Source organism: Ochotona curzoniae, unplaced genomic scaffold (assembly GCF_017591425.1).
Source record: "Ochotona curzoniae isolate NIBS_2020 unplaced genomic scaffold, NIBS_Ocur_1.0 scaffold_4683, whole genome shotgun sequence".
In the NCBI taxonomy this organism is placed as follows: domain Eukaryota; kingdom Metazoa; phylum Chordata; class Mammalia; order Lagomorpha; family Ochotonidae; genus Ochotona; species Ochotona curzoniae.
In genome coordinates, this window is record NW_024467121.1 from 28,301,231 (window position 1) to 28,319,046 (window position 17,816).

Below are 17,816 nucleotides of genomic sequence, written 5' to 3' on the forward strand. Positions count from 1 at the left end.
ATGTGCATTTTCAAGTGTCTACACCCCAAGGCAAACAACTCAAACAGGATTCAGACACCACTGATTCAACTCAGAAATTACTGTTCAGCCTTACTGCCTTTTGGGAACAGCCCTCTAGCCAAGTAACTAAAATTCTATCTTCTCTTTACAAAACCAAGGTCCTTACTGGGAAAACAAAAGTTATAATATTAGAAAGCTAAAACAAATGTATTACTCATGAAACGCAACTAAAAGAAATGACAAAGTTAAAATGCACAGAAAAGAACAGGCTCCTTTTTAATTAATGATTCTGTTCCAGAAAAGGCAAAAGGAAAGACATAAAGGAAAGCTTAGATGAGTATAATGAAATGAAATGGATCTAGGCCCTATGACCTAATTAAGTCATTCAACAAATGGATACAGGAACATTAGTAAGGCAGACAGTCTCTCACTTCCCCAGGCTTACAAGGATAAATGATTCAACAAGTAATGACACAGAAGTGTTGTCGATGCTAGTGGACCAGAGAAGCACACTGCCATGAGAGCATCTCCAGGAGCACTAAAATCAGCCTGGTGAGAGAGAATCTACAGAAACCTTCCTGGGAAGGTAAACGTTTCAACTAAAGAGTCAGTAGTAAGCAATACCTTAATCTAATGTCCAAAAGAGGGTCAAAACAAACAAGCACTACACTAATTTTTAACTTTTTAAGCATACTAGTAATAAGAATTTGCTAGGCAAATGCCCAATTGATAAAACAATACTAGCTTGCTGACAGTTTGGGGCCTAATCTATGAAGACATGCCCATACATTGGAACACTCAATTGGAACTGGGCATTTAGCCCAACAGTTAATGCAGCTTACAGCCTTTTGAATTTCCCCCTTTCTTATTGCCTTTCTAACAAGAATAAATAAATCTTAAAAAAAAAAAAAAAGAAAACCAGTTCAAGAATTGATAGAGCAATGAGATAAATAAAGAGAAAAATGAGACCCAGTGAGCCAGATAAAATCTCTTGAACACAAACTTTGTACAACCTTGGCGATATCAGGTTCAGAAGCAATTAAGTTGCAAAATCTAGACATTGCACTGGGACCATCTAGCATGCCATCATCCATGTTGATATCCAGCACTTGGGCTCCCATCTGCACCTGCTCTTTGGCGACAGTCAGGGCTTCCTGAAGAAAGAATGTAGGAGGAAGTAGCATTAGGAGCTGGTAATTCATGAGATGAAACAAAAGTAACCCCTTACACTCCCAGCAGCTGACTCCCTGACTGTGTGGCTCTCCTCTCAACATCTCTTTTATCACTTACCTGCACCCTTGGGACATAACACGGTTGTTTTTCCTGTGATACTGAATCTAAACTTTTCAGCCTTGTGCTTAGAGCCCTCTGAGCCAGCCCCACCTTCTGAACTTCCCACTGGTCCCCATAAGCCCTTCACTATCCAACTCTGTTTCCATCACTGTGCCACAGATCACACTGTGCCTGCTGCTTGGAAGCAATCTCTTTCTCTTCCATGTTGCTTCTGATCCAGTTCAAGTCTCATCTCTGCCAATAAGGTTCTTAGAAAAACCTTCCAAATCTCATAATTTTTCGCCTAAATATGTAATGCATCCATTGCAGGCTATTAGCAGGAGTCACATGAAAAGAACTGTCGTTGAACTAAATAAGCAGAGTTTTATACTGCAAGACTTTTTACTTCCTTTAACACACTATAGTAACTGCACCTTTTTAAGGTGGACATCCTATGATATATTTTCCATAAGGAATATCTTGTAGGATGAGTGTTTCAGAGAACACATTAGGGAAACACTGTTCATTCCACAATTATCTGTGGCCTCTCATCATAATTATTACATGGCTTATGAGAACATTATTTCTTCATGATTTCATGAGTACTAGTTTACTTTGCCAAGTAGCTGTACATTTCACAGCACAATAAAATAAGCGAAGTTCAAAGCAATCATAGATGTTGATGCAATCCTGATTTATTAGCCCAACAGAATCAAACAGAAATTATGATAGAACAGGTATAGAACCCTCTGGCATACACAAGGCAAAACAATCCTATTGAGCCACAGCTGCATGGAGAAAAAGACCACAGCTCAACTCAGCAAGTCAGCAAGTTCTTTATATCAGTATAACTCAACAATCCCAGTTCTTGAAGGGCTTTCATCTAACTGGAGGAACCTGATGTAGTCCCATAAAATGTTACTGGGCACTTCTATATAATATGTATATCAAACGCTAAGATGATCTCAACGTTCAGAAAAGGAATGGGTTCCATAGATAAAAATGGAGAAATCTGGCTAAGAAGGAGAATCCTCAGTTGCCAAATGGGAGATGAAATAAAGGACGTAAAGAGTTACAAGGTGACAGAGCGTCTGGTCTCCCTCTTTTTTTTTTTTTAAGACTATTCACTTATTCATACATTCATTCATATGAAACACGAAGTTACAGAGTCAGGGAGAGATAGACAGTGTTTTCTCATCTGCTGGTTCATGTCCCAAATGACAGTACTGGTCAGGGAGAAGCCAGGCTGAAGCCAAAAGCAAGGAGCTTCTTCCAAATATCTCAGGTGGCTGCAGGGACCCAAATCTTGGGTCTTCTTCCACTGTTTTCCCAAGTGCATTAGCAGGAAGCTGGATGTGAAGTGGAGCTGCTAGCACTCAAACTGGCATGCATATGTTACTGCCACAGCAATGGTTTAACCCACTATACCGCAATGCCAGCCCCACGGCCTTTATCACAAAATAACAGCCTGAAGGTCCAACCTTGTCAAACAGGCCTAGAGAGATGGAGTGGTTTCTTTAAAGGTGTACCAACTGAACAAGAAGATAAAACTAAAACTACTTTCATGATATGACAGAACGTTGAAGGATCACTAAGTCATGGAGATAAACCATGGTCAAAGCAGAGTCAGCAAATGGTTAACAGCAATGGGCTTGCCAGATGCAAGTTTTATCATTTCCTTGCTGTGAAACAACAGGCACGTAGTTTCACCTTCTTCAGCCTCTATTCCACATCTGTGAAGTGGGGAAGAACAGTACCCAATCCACATGGCTCTCAGGATGAAATGAGTAACAAAAAAAGTGCTTAGCAAAGTGAATGGCATAAAGACCTAAAATATAACAGGTGTTATTACTTTCACCTGTTTGCATCTTCCTAAAAATTCTCTGCTCTCAGTGTCAAACCCAACAAGGGACACTATAGAATGGACATAAGAACCAAACAAACAGAGCCTGGTGGCATGGTCTAGCGGCTAAAGTCCTCGCCTTGAATACGCTGAGATCCCATATGGGTGCCAGTTCTAATCCCAGCAGCTCCACTTCCCATCCAGCTCCCTGCTTGTGGCCTGGGAAAGCAGTCGAGGACGGCCCAAGGCTTTGGGACCCTGCACTCATGTGGGAGACCCGGAAGAGGTTCCTGCTTTCTGGCTTTGGATCGGTGCAGCACCGGCCATTGCACTCACTTGGGGAGTGAACCATTGGAGGGAGGATCTTCCTCTCTGTCTCTCCTCTCTGTATATCTGACTTTGTAACTAAAATAAATAAATCTTAAAAAAAAACAAAAAAAAAAAACAAATTCTGTCAAGAATGTTGAAATAACAAGAATGGAAGGAACTTGGGTGAATAAATGAAGAGGACACAATGACAGTGTGAAGCAACTTGATTTTATCTTTTACCAAAAAAAGAAAAAAAAAAAAGAAGAAGAAGAAGAAGGAGAAGATTGTGTTGAAACATCAAAATAAGACTAATGAGAGCCAATCAAGAACAAAGGTAAGCAGGCTCCCGTAATTGTCAATTGTCATAACTATCAACTGAGAGAGTGAAAAGAAGCAAGACAGACCATCAGGCCATGCCATGAAATAACTAACAGGTCCATAAAGGGTGATAAAGGAATCCTATCTTTGTGATGAAAAGTTAATCTGCTCTGATTTCTAGGCCTATTTCCCAAAGGCTGCAAAATCTCAAAGCAAGAAAAACCTGGATAACCAAATTAATCATCATAACCTTCAGTTTTAATATCTGCAGAAGAAATCTACACACACATCCTGAGCAGGCATTGTACTGACTGATTTGGGTGTTGACTGAGCTTAATAGCACCGTGGCTAAACCACCACATAAACTTCCCAAGGCAAAAACCTACCACTTTTGTTTATTTTAGTTTACAATTAACCTGACCCTCATCAATCAACATTTGATGTAATTATGAACAAAGGAATTTGCTTGGCTTCACTTTTCCCAAATTTGTAAGAAGCTGAAATGAAGAACACTTCCAAATTTTTAAACTTATTTCTCCTTTAACACACAGCTAAAACCTGGATCCCTCCCAACTCTTCCCATTTTATGTCCCAAATACAGTACATTTTGACAAATATTAGCAATAGATGCTTTAACTTTCTGAAACCTTACCCTCCCATCAGCTCAACCTGGAGCAAACACACATTACCATGACCACACACTTGCCAGCAACTCTGTTAATAACACTAGGCAGAAAGACATTTCATTTACATGCTGCCTAGCCAAAGACACGGCAGATAATTCAGGAGTCTTACTAAGATGCTCACTTCATAGTTTCCTGCCATGATGAGTTTAGCAAACTTCTTTGATCCTGCAACGTTACAGCGCTCTCCAATGTTAACAAAGTTGGTGTATGGTCCAATCCTGAAGGGTTCCAGACCTTAAAAGGAGAAGCATTTTGAGCATTTTTCTGAAAATACATATGGATGACATGAGAAAGACAGACACAAATGTTTCTATAAGAAATAAAGTCCTGGGGGTGGACCAGACTGAGTCAGTTCGCGTGGTCCACTGGCAAACCTGAACGCCAGAGTAGAGTGTGGGTCAAGCCAGGTTCAATCGCAACAAAAGCAGGATACAAAACAGAATACCAAGGTGAGGCTGCCTGTGCCAGACGAGACCGCAGCACCCAACCAACACACGTGAGAATCAGGAATGGGGAGCAGAGCTGACAGGGGAACAAAGGGTAGTTCCCATGCTGGATAGCTACTCCCACTGGAGAGCATGAGCTGGTACCAGACTAGGCAGGGCTGCAGCATCTGTAGCCTCATATGGACCAGATCAGGGAAGAGCCAGGACGGGCAGACTATTCCTACTAGTGTTAACCAAACGGGAGGGGGTGAGAGCTGTCAGGGCTTAGCCATAGCAGAAGCTGGCACTAGGGGCCATTACTGTCAAGTCCAACCACAGGGTCACCTGGAAAGAGCACAACCAAGAGTGAGAGTGACCTGGGAGGGAAATCGTGGGCTCCCCCCTCTTGGGTCAGCACTCTCATGGGAGGGCACAATAACAACTAGGACAGGGACTGGGTTGGCTAAACAGAGAGGCACTCAACAACATCCGTGAGGGCTGGACAGTTGAGCTGGGTGGATGGAACTAAGCTCCAATACCCTTCGACATTTACGAGAGCCCAATGGGATATGGGGCAGACTGAACTAGGCTGCTACACATGCTGGCAAATCAGGGCAGGGGCAGGCCAGGTGGGGGTTATTGGGGATCGCTCCCACTAAGCTGCAGCTCCCAGTGGTTGGTGTGATAGCCGAGTACGTGACTAGCAAAACCAGAACGCACTACAACACCCATTGATTCCAGTGGAAGTTGAAGCTCAAGATGGAACCAACTCAGCAATTGCAACCACCAGCTGAATGGGGACCAGAGAAGATCTCCCCAAGAAGCCGTTGAACTTATCTGGACAATAAGATGCTGGACTCTATGCTTGGTATATGCTTGCAATGAAGGAATCTCAACTGAACTTGAACTGTGGTTATGTGCAACAAGGTGGAGGGATCCACCATGGGGGAAGAGTTAGGGGAGGGGTGGAAGGAATCCCAGTACCTATAAAACTGTCACATAATACAATGTAATTAATAATAATTTTTAAAAAAAGAAATGAAGTACTGTGCCATGGCCCATTTGAGTATACAGATGATCCAATGTGGAAACAGGACCATGGCCTTAACCTCTAGGGAGATCCAAACAACAACAAAAATACTACTTAATGCAAATATATTTGTAAATAGAACTCTCCAAAGAAGAAATATTTTCAGGGTTTTTTGTTGTAAATATTCCAAAAGGAGCAAATTACACCATCTCTGAGAAAATAGAAAAATCATTATCTTATTCCCTTTTTAAACCATGAATTCCCAAATTTTCAACTCTGTGAACATTTCAATGGCATAATGCTTCACAGTTACCATAAGTGGTATATATTTGGTCCAATATGAGTCTTTATAAAGAACAATGCGACATAACAGAGTAACCAAGAATCTGGGGCAAAAGTCATTAAGAAAGAATCGTAAGATGACTGTTGCAAGGATGTCCCTGTGGACATCACCATGATGCTAGCAAGCTTTCTAGCGGTCAGAGCTTTCCTTCATCCCCTGGACCCACAAGCCAAAGATTCATAACAGCAAGGCTGGACCAGGTTGAATCCCAGGAAACATGAGTCACTGTGGCAGATCCACCACTAATCAGCTGACTCTAGGCTAGCCAACTGGACTGTGAGTGCTTCTTTATTTGTCAAGAGGTAATGACATCTGTCTTGATTAAGGCCAATTTAGGGGCATTTATACTTATGGATATACTTTTTCCACTGACATAAAGAGAAATATACAGTATGAAGAACCAGTACTCTCAAATGCTTTTGTGCTATTCACACAATTAAGTATTAGCAGACACAGTGTCCTACCTAGTTACAGGCAGGCTCTGGAGACAGCCTTGGGTACAAATCACTTACCTTAATGAACCTTAATGAACCCAGGGCAACTTCCCACACAGCCCCTGAGTTTACAAAACTTAGATTGTAAAGTGTCTATTTTAAAATATTACTATAAGTGTGAAACTCGGTAACAATAATAAGCATAAAATTAGCACTAGCAATCAGAGCATTCTATATGTATGGTTTGAGTCCTTAACCAAAGCACATGTTAAGGAAGAAACAAGAGGGTAAGGAAAATACTGAACATGAGTCAGGTACTATAAACTATCCCAGGTTACCACTGCACCACTGTTGGTTGACGATCTCCTCCACTCCAGAAGTGATTCCCACGCTTCCAGCCTTCTAGGTTAGAGTCAGGCTATTCCTGATCCCAAGTCCAATGCTAAGGTTAACAGGACAGGCAAGCAGGAATGTGAACATGTAAAAGCTGAAGATTTCCCCCATGATGCCTCTAGCACTGCACACAAAGCACTTATGATCTATTATGAATGTGGAGTCTCTGGTATAAAAAAACCCCATTTCTTTCACATTTGCACCTTGTAGGAAAAAAATTTAAGAAGTATGCATGCTATCAATCTTTTACAAATCTAATTGAAGGCTACTGTTAGAGTAATTTAGGAATAACATGGCATTCAAATGAGAGAAAAGGCATTCTTTCTTTAAAAAGTTTTTTCTTAAAAATCATATATAAATGGATCTCTTTTTTCAATTTTGGCAAACGTTGACTATTTCACTGATAATGTCCAGGTAAATAATGCATAGATCTAAGTTCTAAATATGCAATAAATAAACTTTCTTATTACACTTCTGATAAAAGCCACTTTCTTAACGGAGTGGGCAGTATCATAAATCACAAATCTCACCTCACCTACAAAAAGAAAAAAAAAATTGGGGCCAGAATTGTGACACACAATTTAAGACATTGCCTGGAAGACTAGCATCCCATATGCGTGTTGGAGAATGTCCTAGCTGTTTCACATTCACTGAAGCACCTAGGAACGCAGTAGAACAAACCCAAGTGCTTGCACCCTTTGTCACTCATGTGGAGACCTAAACAGACCTCCAGGAGCCTGGCTTCAGCCTAGTCTGGCCCCAACCATTCTAGCCATTTGGGGAGTGCACCAGCAGACTGAAGATCTCTTAATCTCTCCCTTTATCTCTGTAATTTTTTTTTAAGATTTATTTTTATTTTTTTTTTTTTCATTGGAAAGGCGGATATACAGAGAGGAGAGACAGAGAGGAAGATCTTCCGTCCGATGATTCACTCCCCAAGTGAGCACAACGGGCCGATACTATGCCGATCCAAAGCCAGGAGCCTCTTCCGGGTCTCCCACGCGGGTGCAGGGTCCCAAAGCCTTGGGCTGTCCTCGACTGCCTTTCCCGGGCCACAGGCAGGGAGCTGGAAGGGAAGCGGGGCTGCTGGGATAGAACCTGCGCCCATATGGGATCCCGGGCATGCAAAATGAGGACCTTAACCACTTGCACCACCACGCCAGGCCCTGTAATTCTTTCAAATAAATAAATCTTCTGTTAAAAAATTCATAGGATTAAAAAAGATAATAATAATAATAAGAAGAAAAGCAGAATATGGCTCAAGTGCTTGCACACCTATACCCATGTGGGAGAACTGAATGAAGCACCTTGATCCCAGCTCCTGGCATCACTCCAGCCCAGAAGGGGCCACTGGAGACACCTGGGGCCTGAAGCAGAAGATGCAAGATTTCTCTGTCTCTCTCACCCTTATTCAAAATAACTCTCTATCTAAAAATAAGGAACAAGAGAAACAAATACATTTCCATTTTAGATTTTAAATTCTAAGTTATTAGGGCGCTCTACTCTCCATGCATGTTATTTGTAGGCTCTGAGAAAAACCACACATTCTGCTTAAAGCTACTATCTAATATTCCAGCAAAATACTAAGGCAAGAATATGAAATTTAAAGCTTTCTAATGGTTGGAACGATGACCTATTTTGCAAACCTTTCTTGTTGGATTATCAAAACTCATGCTGAAACAGGGAGCCTGCTTTCTTACAGGATTGTTAAAAATCAAACAAAAAAGTAAATATAAAACTCCTCACTGAGCCATAAATACACAGCAAATAGTAAGATTACTGTAATACTATTTAGTAAGCAAATCAAATTTTCAAGGAAGATGTGGTTACCATCAGCAAACACTAAGCCTTGGTAGTTAGCAATTTTCAATAACAAGGACCAACCCAACAATTAAAATTATGAGGCTACACCCAAAAGCACGTTTTAAAAATAGAGCACAGGGTCCAGTGTGATAGCCTAGTGAGTGGCTAAATCCTTCCCTTGCATGCAGCAGTTGCTCTGGTTTGTGTCCCAGCTGCTCCGCTTCCCATCCACCTCCCTGCTTGTGGCCTGGAAAAGGAGTAGAGGACAGCCCAAAGCCCTGAGACCCTGCACCCTTGTGGGAGACAAAGAAGAAATTCCTGGCTCCTGGCTTCAGATCAGCTCAGCTTAACTCAGGCCATTGCTGTCACTCAGGAAGTGAACCAGAGGACGCAAGAGTTTTTTCTCTGTATTTCTTTCTCTCTGTATATCTGCCTTTCCAATTGAAAACAAAACAAAACAGAGCACAAGAGATCTACAGCTATGAAGATCTCATCGTAACCTAGGCAAATTACGTAGGCCTTCATTCATTCACTATTACCTCAAAGTTGATATCCTCTTCCCCAAACTCCGAGACTAATAAATGATTCATTACAATTTACGTATGTTCCCAAACTAATCTTTGATGTAATAAACTATTTGGCAGATACATCACTATCCCTTAGAATAAACACAATAAATACATTCTGTAAATAGTTTTATGATTCGATTACTGTTTCTACTTTCTACTTGTTTAACATTATAGCTGGTGATTATACCTGTGATTACAAAGTGAAAGTATGCTATTGCAAAGGTTCAAGAAAAAAAAAAAAGAAGAAAGAAAGGAAGAGGTTTGAGGAATGGAAGGAGAGAGGGAAATACAGGAATCTTAAAATTTTATCTTATGGAATATATATAATCAGTTCTCTTTATATTAATAAATTTTGCTAAAAACAAGAAGTCTCTCAAACCATAAACACTATATCTTCATGACTTACCAGAGAGTAGCATGTGTCCTTCAAAAAGAGATGCAGGGGGAACTCTAGGCTTACAATTTTTCACAGCTTCAGCGATTTCCCTAAGTTACAAAAAATACTATACCCATTAGTCCAGAATAAAATTAATTTAATTAAACTAATTACAGCTATGAAATCAAGCCTATTTACTATAATTAATCAAATAATTATATACCTACTTTCAAATACACAATTACAATTTGCCTTTTCATGGTAATTTAGAAAATTAATCTATCAACTAACTTTTATGTGCCTGTGAGTTGGTTATGCTCTTTCTGCTCCCAAAGACATGAACCTGGAATTGTGTGACAGTTTTTGCAAACACAAACAGCAAACATTCATATCCTTTCCTTTTCAGAACACCTTCTCTCCTGGCTTGCAAATACCCATTTCCAGTATCATCATGGGTTCTTCTCTCTGGGGTGTGCATCTGTGTCCTCTTCTCATAAAGACGTCAATCATACAGAAACAAAATCTACCCATAGGATCTTCTTTGACCTTACTCATCTTCTACTCAAAAGCCTTGCTCTGAGATAACAAGGGTTACAACTTCATCAGTCACATTCTGATACTGAGAGTTATGATTCCAATAAGTGAATTCTAATGGAAAACAATTCTGCACATAGTAAGAGGTATTTAAGGGGGATTATTACCTGATATGAGCTGGTGTTGTACCACAACATCCACCAACTATATTGACCAGGCCATTCATAGCAAAATCCTATATATAGGAAAGATAAAATTTTATGTGCTTTAGATAAAAAAAAACAGAGTAGCTCATATTCTATGAGTTCCTTTATATCATATACAGTGTACTAGGAAATTCATTTTGCTATCTGATGCCATTACAATAATTTACCCACAGGTTAAAATAAATGAATGTGAGTTACATTACATATCTATGTATAAACTGAATATTAACTTCTTAATGTAAATTAAAAATTCTTCAGGTGAAAATTTTGGTTTCTCTATCACATTAGCCTCATTCAAGTATTCTAGCTATCACATGTAGGAGTGGCTACAAATTAGATATCATGGATCTAGAGCTGAATTACAAGCTGTGAGGGACTGGGGGAAGAAAGCCAAACCTGAATAGATACCACTCGGAATTTCCCAGCAACCACCAGGGCCAATCAGGGATAAGATGCTTCTCACACCTGTACTGCCTTAATTCAGAGTACTTAAACTATTTTTTCTGACATATCTGAGGGGGAAATTCTGCTTCTAAATATTTTTACTCCAAAATGCTCTCTTAAAAACCCAAGTGAGAGATATTACTGACCTTAAGGTGTGTGGCCATAATGGCAGGTGTCTCATCATAGTCACCAAAGGTATTTGGGAGACCTGAGAAAAAATATTTCAGCCATTACCGGAAATTACCTTCACAAATATATCCTACATTTTTAAAGGCTACAGGATATAAGTTATCAAATTTTATAGCACATGATTACTTATAAAAATTAATAATATGTGATATTTACATAGTAAGGAGATACCTCACCCCACACCAAAAAAAAAAAAAAAGAAAAGAAAAACCTACTGGGAAAGAATCAGCCTTCACCGTTTGTTTTCCATGTGAAAGCAGAAACGCACTGTTACATGGTGCACAATTCCCTACCTCACTAACTTCTCATAAAGGAAATCCATCTTTGTTACCTAGTAGCTCAGAAGTGGGAGGTAGTACTGCATTAACTTTTGAATTAATGAGCATTTGATATATAATTAAAAGCACAGACAACCAATCTCCTTTCAATAGATTCTCCCAAGTAACACATTAGCTGTAACTACGAAGTTTTTCATTTTTTTAATTATCCCTTTACAGTTATTTTGCTTATGGTGGGAAGTAAAATTTGCTAGTCACTAAAATATGTATATTTGGAGACAGAAGGTATCTGAGGAGTGCTCAAAACATTCACCTAGAAACCTGGCTAGCCTAGAGTGAGTTATTTAATTGAATCTAGTGTCCACAAATATCATCAGCACTTTTGCATATAGTAAACTAGAAGTCTTAGTTTTTCAAGAGGAAAAAAAGCAACAATACACAAGATGTTTTTCTTCCTTTGCTTCTGCTAACAGAGCAGATTCCTCTTCTCTTCTTTGGACTTGTCTCACTAGACACTACCACGTGGTAGGTATGGCTACCAAGGTGACAAACGATTAAACTGTGCTCTTTTTATGTGTCTAGATGCATTTCCTAAAAATATGTCCTATGCTGTACCTTCACACTTAAGAAAACCATTTCTGCAGGTCTCACAGGAAACACTGCTCTAATCCTAAATAATCTTCTTTTGGAAACCTCCATATACCAATATTTGGTCAACCATATACCAACATCTGAAACACAAACTTTTCAAATCCATGTTACCCTATCTATTCTATGGCTTGTGAATATATGCCCCCATGTGTGATCCCCTAGAAACACAAACCTGCATTGGGATAACAGAGTACATAGGCTGTTGTGCATTTTCCAATTGTTTCAATAAAGGGTCTCATTTCAGCTGCACCCAGAGCACAATTTAACCCAATGCTGGAAAAACAAAAGGAAGATAGTACAAGCATATTGTTCATTCAGATTATCTATGCACATAAAAGTCATGACAAGGACAATCATTTAGTCTAGTGGTTGAGATGTCTGCTTAGTATGTTAGAGTTCCATGGTTCCAGAAATGGTTTTAGCTCCTGACAGCACAGATGCTGGAAAGCAAGGCAGAGGGCCCAAGTAACTGGACTCCTTCCACCCAAGTGAAGATTGAGATGCCCCAACTCTGGCTGCAGCCAGCCCCAGCCATTGCAGTCATGTAGGGAGAGCCAATGGATAAGCATGGTGTGTGTGCACATGTGTGATTCAAACACATTTTTTAAAATATTTTAAAAAGTATAACAAAGAAAAATATATCTAATACCAGGCAGATAATAAGTCTAATTCAAGCACCTTCAGCTACTGTCAAAGCTATCTCACTGAGGTACCCTGGTTTCCTAAAATACTGATGATGTGACATTTGATTTGGGTTTTCAAAACGTGAGCTGGGGAGGGCCTGGCACAGTGGGTCAACACGCTAATCCTCTACTTGCAAATGCCAGCATCCCATACAGGCAGCAGTTCATATCCTGGCTGCTCCACATCTAATCAAGCTCCATGTTTATGGCCTGGGAAAGCAGCAGAGGAATGCCCAACAGCTTGGGTCCCTGCACTCAAATGGGAGACTTGGAAGAGGCTCTTGGCTCCTGGCTCTAGAACAGCTCAGCTACAACTATTATGCCTATATGGGGAGAGAACCACTGCATTGAAGACCTTTATCTCTCTGGCTCTGTAAATCTATCTTTAAAATAAAAAATAATAAATCTTTGAAAAAAATGAGTTAGTTCATAAACAAAGAAAGGCAGGATACATAATGGCTCCACTTCGTCCTATTTGCCTGCCTGCTGAACGCTAACTTACTATCTGTACAGTTTCACAGTTACTGGAATAGGTTGGAATCACAATATGTACCACTGTCAGACTGACTTATTTCACTTAGTAATACAGAGCATTGAAGGATCATCTGTTTCTTTTCAGGTCTGATCATGTATTTCTTTTAAGCACTAAATACTGTTGCCTGCATGTACCACAGTTCATATAGTTTCATGTTGAAGGACATCATGGTTACTTTCAAGTTCTAGCAATTAAAACTATCATAAGCATTCATGTGCACACTTCGGTGTGAGTGTAAAATTCTGACTTGTGGTTTACATAAATGACAAGGAATGTAACTATTATTTGGTTTTGTAAGGAACTGTCAAACTCTCTTCCCATTTTGAATTCCCACCACCACCAGTAAACAAGTATAACCATTGCTCCATATCCATAGCAGCATTTCCTGGCATGACTGTTTTGGATTTCAGTCATTCCAATAAGTGTATAATGGTATATCCCATTCCCTAACAACTCAATGTTTAGCATCTATTTTTTTCATATCTTTTTAAAGAAATTATTGTTATTATTTTAAGATTAATTTATTATTTTCTATTGGAAAGTCAGATTTACCGAGAGAGAAAGATCTTTAGTCCACTGGTTCACACCTAAAGTGGCCACAGCAGCCAGAGCTGAGCCGATCCAAAGCCAGAATCAGGAGTTTCCTCAGGGTCTCCCATGAAAGTACAGGATCCCAAGGCTTTGAACCACCCTTGACCGCTTTCCCAGGCACAAGCAGGGAACTGGATGGAAAGCGGAGCAGTCAGCACACAAACCAACACCTATATGGGATTCCCAGCTTGTGCAAGACGAGGACTTTAGCCACTCTGGCTACTGCACCATGCCCAATAAATACATTAAAAAAAAATTTCTGTGTTTTGGATACTAGTTCTTTAAATGGTTTTTAATCTTAGTAAAACCCAGCTTCTCATTTTTTGTTTTCTTTTTATATAATCTACTTTTGGTATTTTATCTTAAAGCTCTCTGCAAAACCTATGATATCCTTTATTTTCTTCTGTATTATCATCCAAAGTTTTAACAATTTTGCAATTTCTACTCAGATCTCTAATCCATTTCATATCTTGCAAACAGTTTACAATGTCTGTGTCTAGATTTACTTTTTTCAAGCATGAATGTCAGTTGTTCCAGCACTTTATTTTAGAAAGATTGCCTTTTCTACACTGGATTGTCTTTGCCTTATTAGGTTTGTGACACTGTTAGGGTTACATTAAAGTATTTCACTTTGGGACTAGCTAAGTAGCTTTCCAGATTTTTTTTTTAAAGATGTGTTTATTTTTAATTGAAAGGCAGATCTTCAGAAAGAAAGGGAAAGAGAGAGCCAATGATTCACTCCCCAAACAGCCACAATGGCTAGAGCTGAGCCAACCAAAGTCAGGAGCCTAGAGCTTCTTTCTGGTCTCCCACAGGGTGCAGTTGCCTTTGGGCCTTCCTCTACTGCTTTCCCAGGTCATAAGCAGGGAGCTGGATGGGAAGTGGACAGCCAGGACACAAACCAGCATCCCTACGGGATGCCAGCACCCTAGGGAGGAGGATCAGCCTGCTGTGCCACTGTTCCAGCCCATGCTTTGTGTTTTTAATTTTTAACTTTCTTTGTTCATTGCTAGAATGTAGGAAAACATAAACTCTTGCATATTCATTTTGTATTTTGAAGCCTTAGTTCCAGATATTTTACTGATTCTTTGAGAAATTCTGCATAAATCATACTGCTTGTGAACAACGAGTTTTATTCTTTATAGTCTATATACCTTATACTTTCCTTCTTCATTACATCAACTAGGATTTTTACTACATGCGAACAAGCAATGAGCATGACTATCTTTGGCTTATTCCTTATCTTAGGGAGAAAGCATCCATCTTCATGTCATGAAGAATGTTAATAGCTGGAAGGTTCCTATGGGTGGTCTTTACTAAGTTCAGGAAATTCCTCTCTATTCCTACTTTGCTGGGTGTTTTATTTTGAATGAATGTTGGGTATTTGTTAAACACAATTTTTATTTTGGAATAATTACTAATTTGCATTAAATTAACAAAGATAATACAGAAGCTTCAAGAATATTTCTCTGCCAAAGATTATCCAGAAAAAGTAGCACCAAGCTGAGAGGAGGGAAATAGGTCTGAACTGAGGGTTTGGGGAAGAAATGCTGCTAGGGTGTTCTGCTAGGGTTGTTCTTGTTTTTCCAATAATTCTCTGCTAAAGCAGTGGAGGATGGCCCAAGCACTTGGGCTCTTACACCCACAAAGAAAACTCAAAAGTTCCTGCCTTCTGGCTTCAGTCTGGCTCAGCCCTGCCCACTAAAGCCATTCAGGAAGGAAATCAACAGACTTTCCTCTCTCTCTTTCTCCCTGTATAACTCTGCTTTCCAAATAAATAACATTTTAAAAATACCTAAAAGAGAAATAAAGATGATGGAAAGACTACTCACAGCTTCTTTGCAAGACTCCCAGGGACTTGATCTATTCTCTGCTGCTTTTCCAGGCCATAAGCAGGCAGCTGGATCAGAGATGGAGCAGCCAGAATTCAAACCAGCACCCATATAGCATGCAGCTTCACAGACACAGGCTTAGGCTGAAACACTACCATGCCAGCCTCAAGCCATGGTAATTTTACACATAAAGAGAGCTTTAGCATTCCCAACTAAAGGCCAGCATTGCTCAGCCCCAGCCTAGGAGTTAAGCTGCTGCCTGTGATGCCAACATGCCACATGGGCACCAGCTCAAGCCCTAAGCTGCTTCACAACCAATGTCCACTAAGGGGGGGGGGGGTCATTCGTGATCTATTAGAAATTAATAATTTTCTTCCCTACTAATGGCCTTGGAAAAGCAACCGAGGCTTGCCCTAGTCCTTAGGCCCTGCACTCACGAGTGAGACCTGGAAGAAACTCCCAAGTGTTCAGACCCCTGCAATCCATCTATATGGGAGACCTACAAGAGACTCCTGACTCCTGCCTACAGCCCAGCCCAGTGGGGAGTGAACCCAGCCCAGCCATCTGGGGAGTGAACCAGCAACTGGAACATGTATTAATTGCTCTCTCTTTCTCATTCTGTGCAGAATAAAGAATTCCCATCAATACCACATTAGGCTGCTTCTAGTTGGTAAAGAAACATGAAGGGGCAAAGCCTTAAAAAGTGCAAAATACTGCCATAAAAATGTAAATGGTAATCGCTTTAAAGTGTTACTTGCAATCTCATACTACAAGGGGCTTGCCTGAAACAGAGAAGCTTACAGGTGCAGGAGTCCTAAGAACTGTACCAGCCCCTCAAATTTCCCCCTTTAGGCAATGACCTTCTTGTCAAGCCTTTGGGGAAAAAGCCTGAGTACTGAAGGGAAAATCAACACAAGGGGCACAACGGAAATATGTGGAACATTTCTCTCTCTGTAGCCATAAGAGATCTCCCAAAAGGAAGGGACCCAGGGAAAGTCTGATCACTCACCAGAGGGCGTCTGCATGAGACACGCTGATGACAAATGCCTCCCCTGTCTGTCCAGAAAGAGTCCGTCCACTTTTATCAACAATTGTCCCTGAAATCTGAATTAACAAAGTAAATGACATTAACAATACTGATATAGGGGCAAATTAAGAATACAGTCACCAAGACAAAATGAACAAGCTTTCTTTGTTCTTTTATGAGGTAGAGAACTACAAGACTCAAAGATAGCACTTTATATTAATGATCAGAATAAGCATAAGGAACTGGAGGTGGGGCAGGAAGAGGCGGCAAGCCATTGGAGAAGAGAAAGGACTAACGCAAATGCAATGCCAAAATCGGGTTTCAGTTTCACAGGTCAAGTCCCAGTGAAGGCACTTTCCCAGAGACGCCTTAGCTTGTCCTAACCTTCTGATGTTAAACATCTAATTTATTACTATCTTCCTTTTTGAAGATCCAATCCCTTCTGACCGAGCAATCTAAGGACTCTCACAAAGGTCTGTGGATTAAGTTAACAAACTTGAGTACTCAGCAGTCAACATGCAAATCCATCCCTCTTTGGGCATTAATGAGACTGAGAATGTAAATTAGTGGGCAGGAAACCAATACAGTTAGGTGCCTGGTGAACAATCTGCCTCTTATTAATAACTTCTAGATTCATTTTCCTTGACTCTCCAGAAATAAATCTGCTAATGATTAGAAGTGGTGGCGGAAGGAAGGCCAATGGAAGAAATTATAGTATATTTTCTAAAAGATATTATCAATATTCCACTATGCAAGATGGGGTGGAAAGGAGTCCTATACTCATAATGACAATTACTAACAAAATACAAATTTTATAATGCAAACATTGTAAAACTTACAAAGATAGGTCGGGGAGTATACTTCTCTTGAAAAAGTTGCTGCAGTGCAAACACGGCTGCCTGTCAGGGAGAAAAGGAAGAACAGCTTCAGTTTTAAGAAACTACCATGTCGGAGGTCGGTCTAACTGCCTGATCAGAATGCCCCCTTTCCCCAGATGTCTTCATAAGATAGACACTGAGCTCTAGGGGAAGAAGCAGCACTTCTT

At 40.2% G+C, this 17,816-nt stretch overlaps 1 protein-coding gene across 2 annotated transcripts in view; it reads right to left on the reverse strand.

The window, feature by feature from the left end:
- The window catches only part of MTR (5-methyltetrahydrofolate-homocysteine methyltransferase), an 89,984-nt gene that overhangs the window by 47,641 nt on the left and 24,527 nt on the right, over positions 1-17,816 (reverse strand). For both annotated transcript variants that reach the window (XM_040967869.1, XM_040967870.1), the window contains exons 7-14: positions 17,611-17,670; positions 16,754-16,848; positions 12,276-12,376; positions 11,132-11,193; positions 10,503-10,570; positions 9,832-9,911; positions 4,550-4,662; positions 1,014-1,154 (exon numbers count right to left, since the gene is read on the reverse strand). In XM_040967869.1, coding sequence (XP_040823803.1) covers positions 1,014-1,154; positions 4,550-4,662; positions 9,832-9,911; positions 10,503-10,570; positions 11,132-11,193; positions 12,276-12,376; positions 16,754-16,848; positions 17,611-17,670 — 720 coding nt within the window. The remainder of the gene's footprint in view (positions 1-1,013; positions 1,155-4,549; positions 4,663-9,831; positions 9,912-10,502; positions 10,571-11,131; positions 11,194-12,275; positions 12,377-16,753; positions 16,849-17,610; positions 17,671-17,816) is intronic.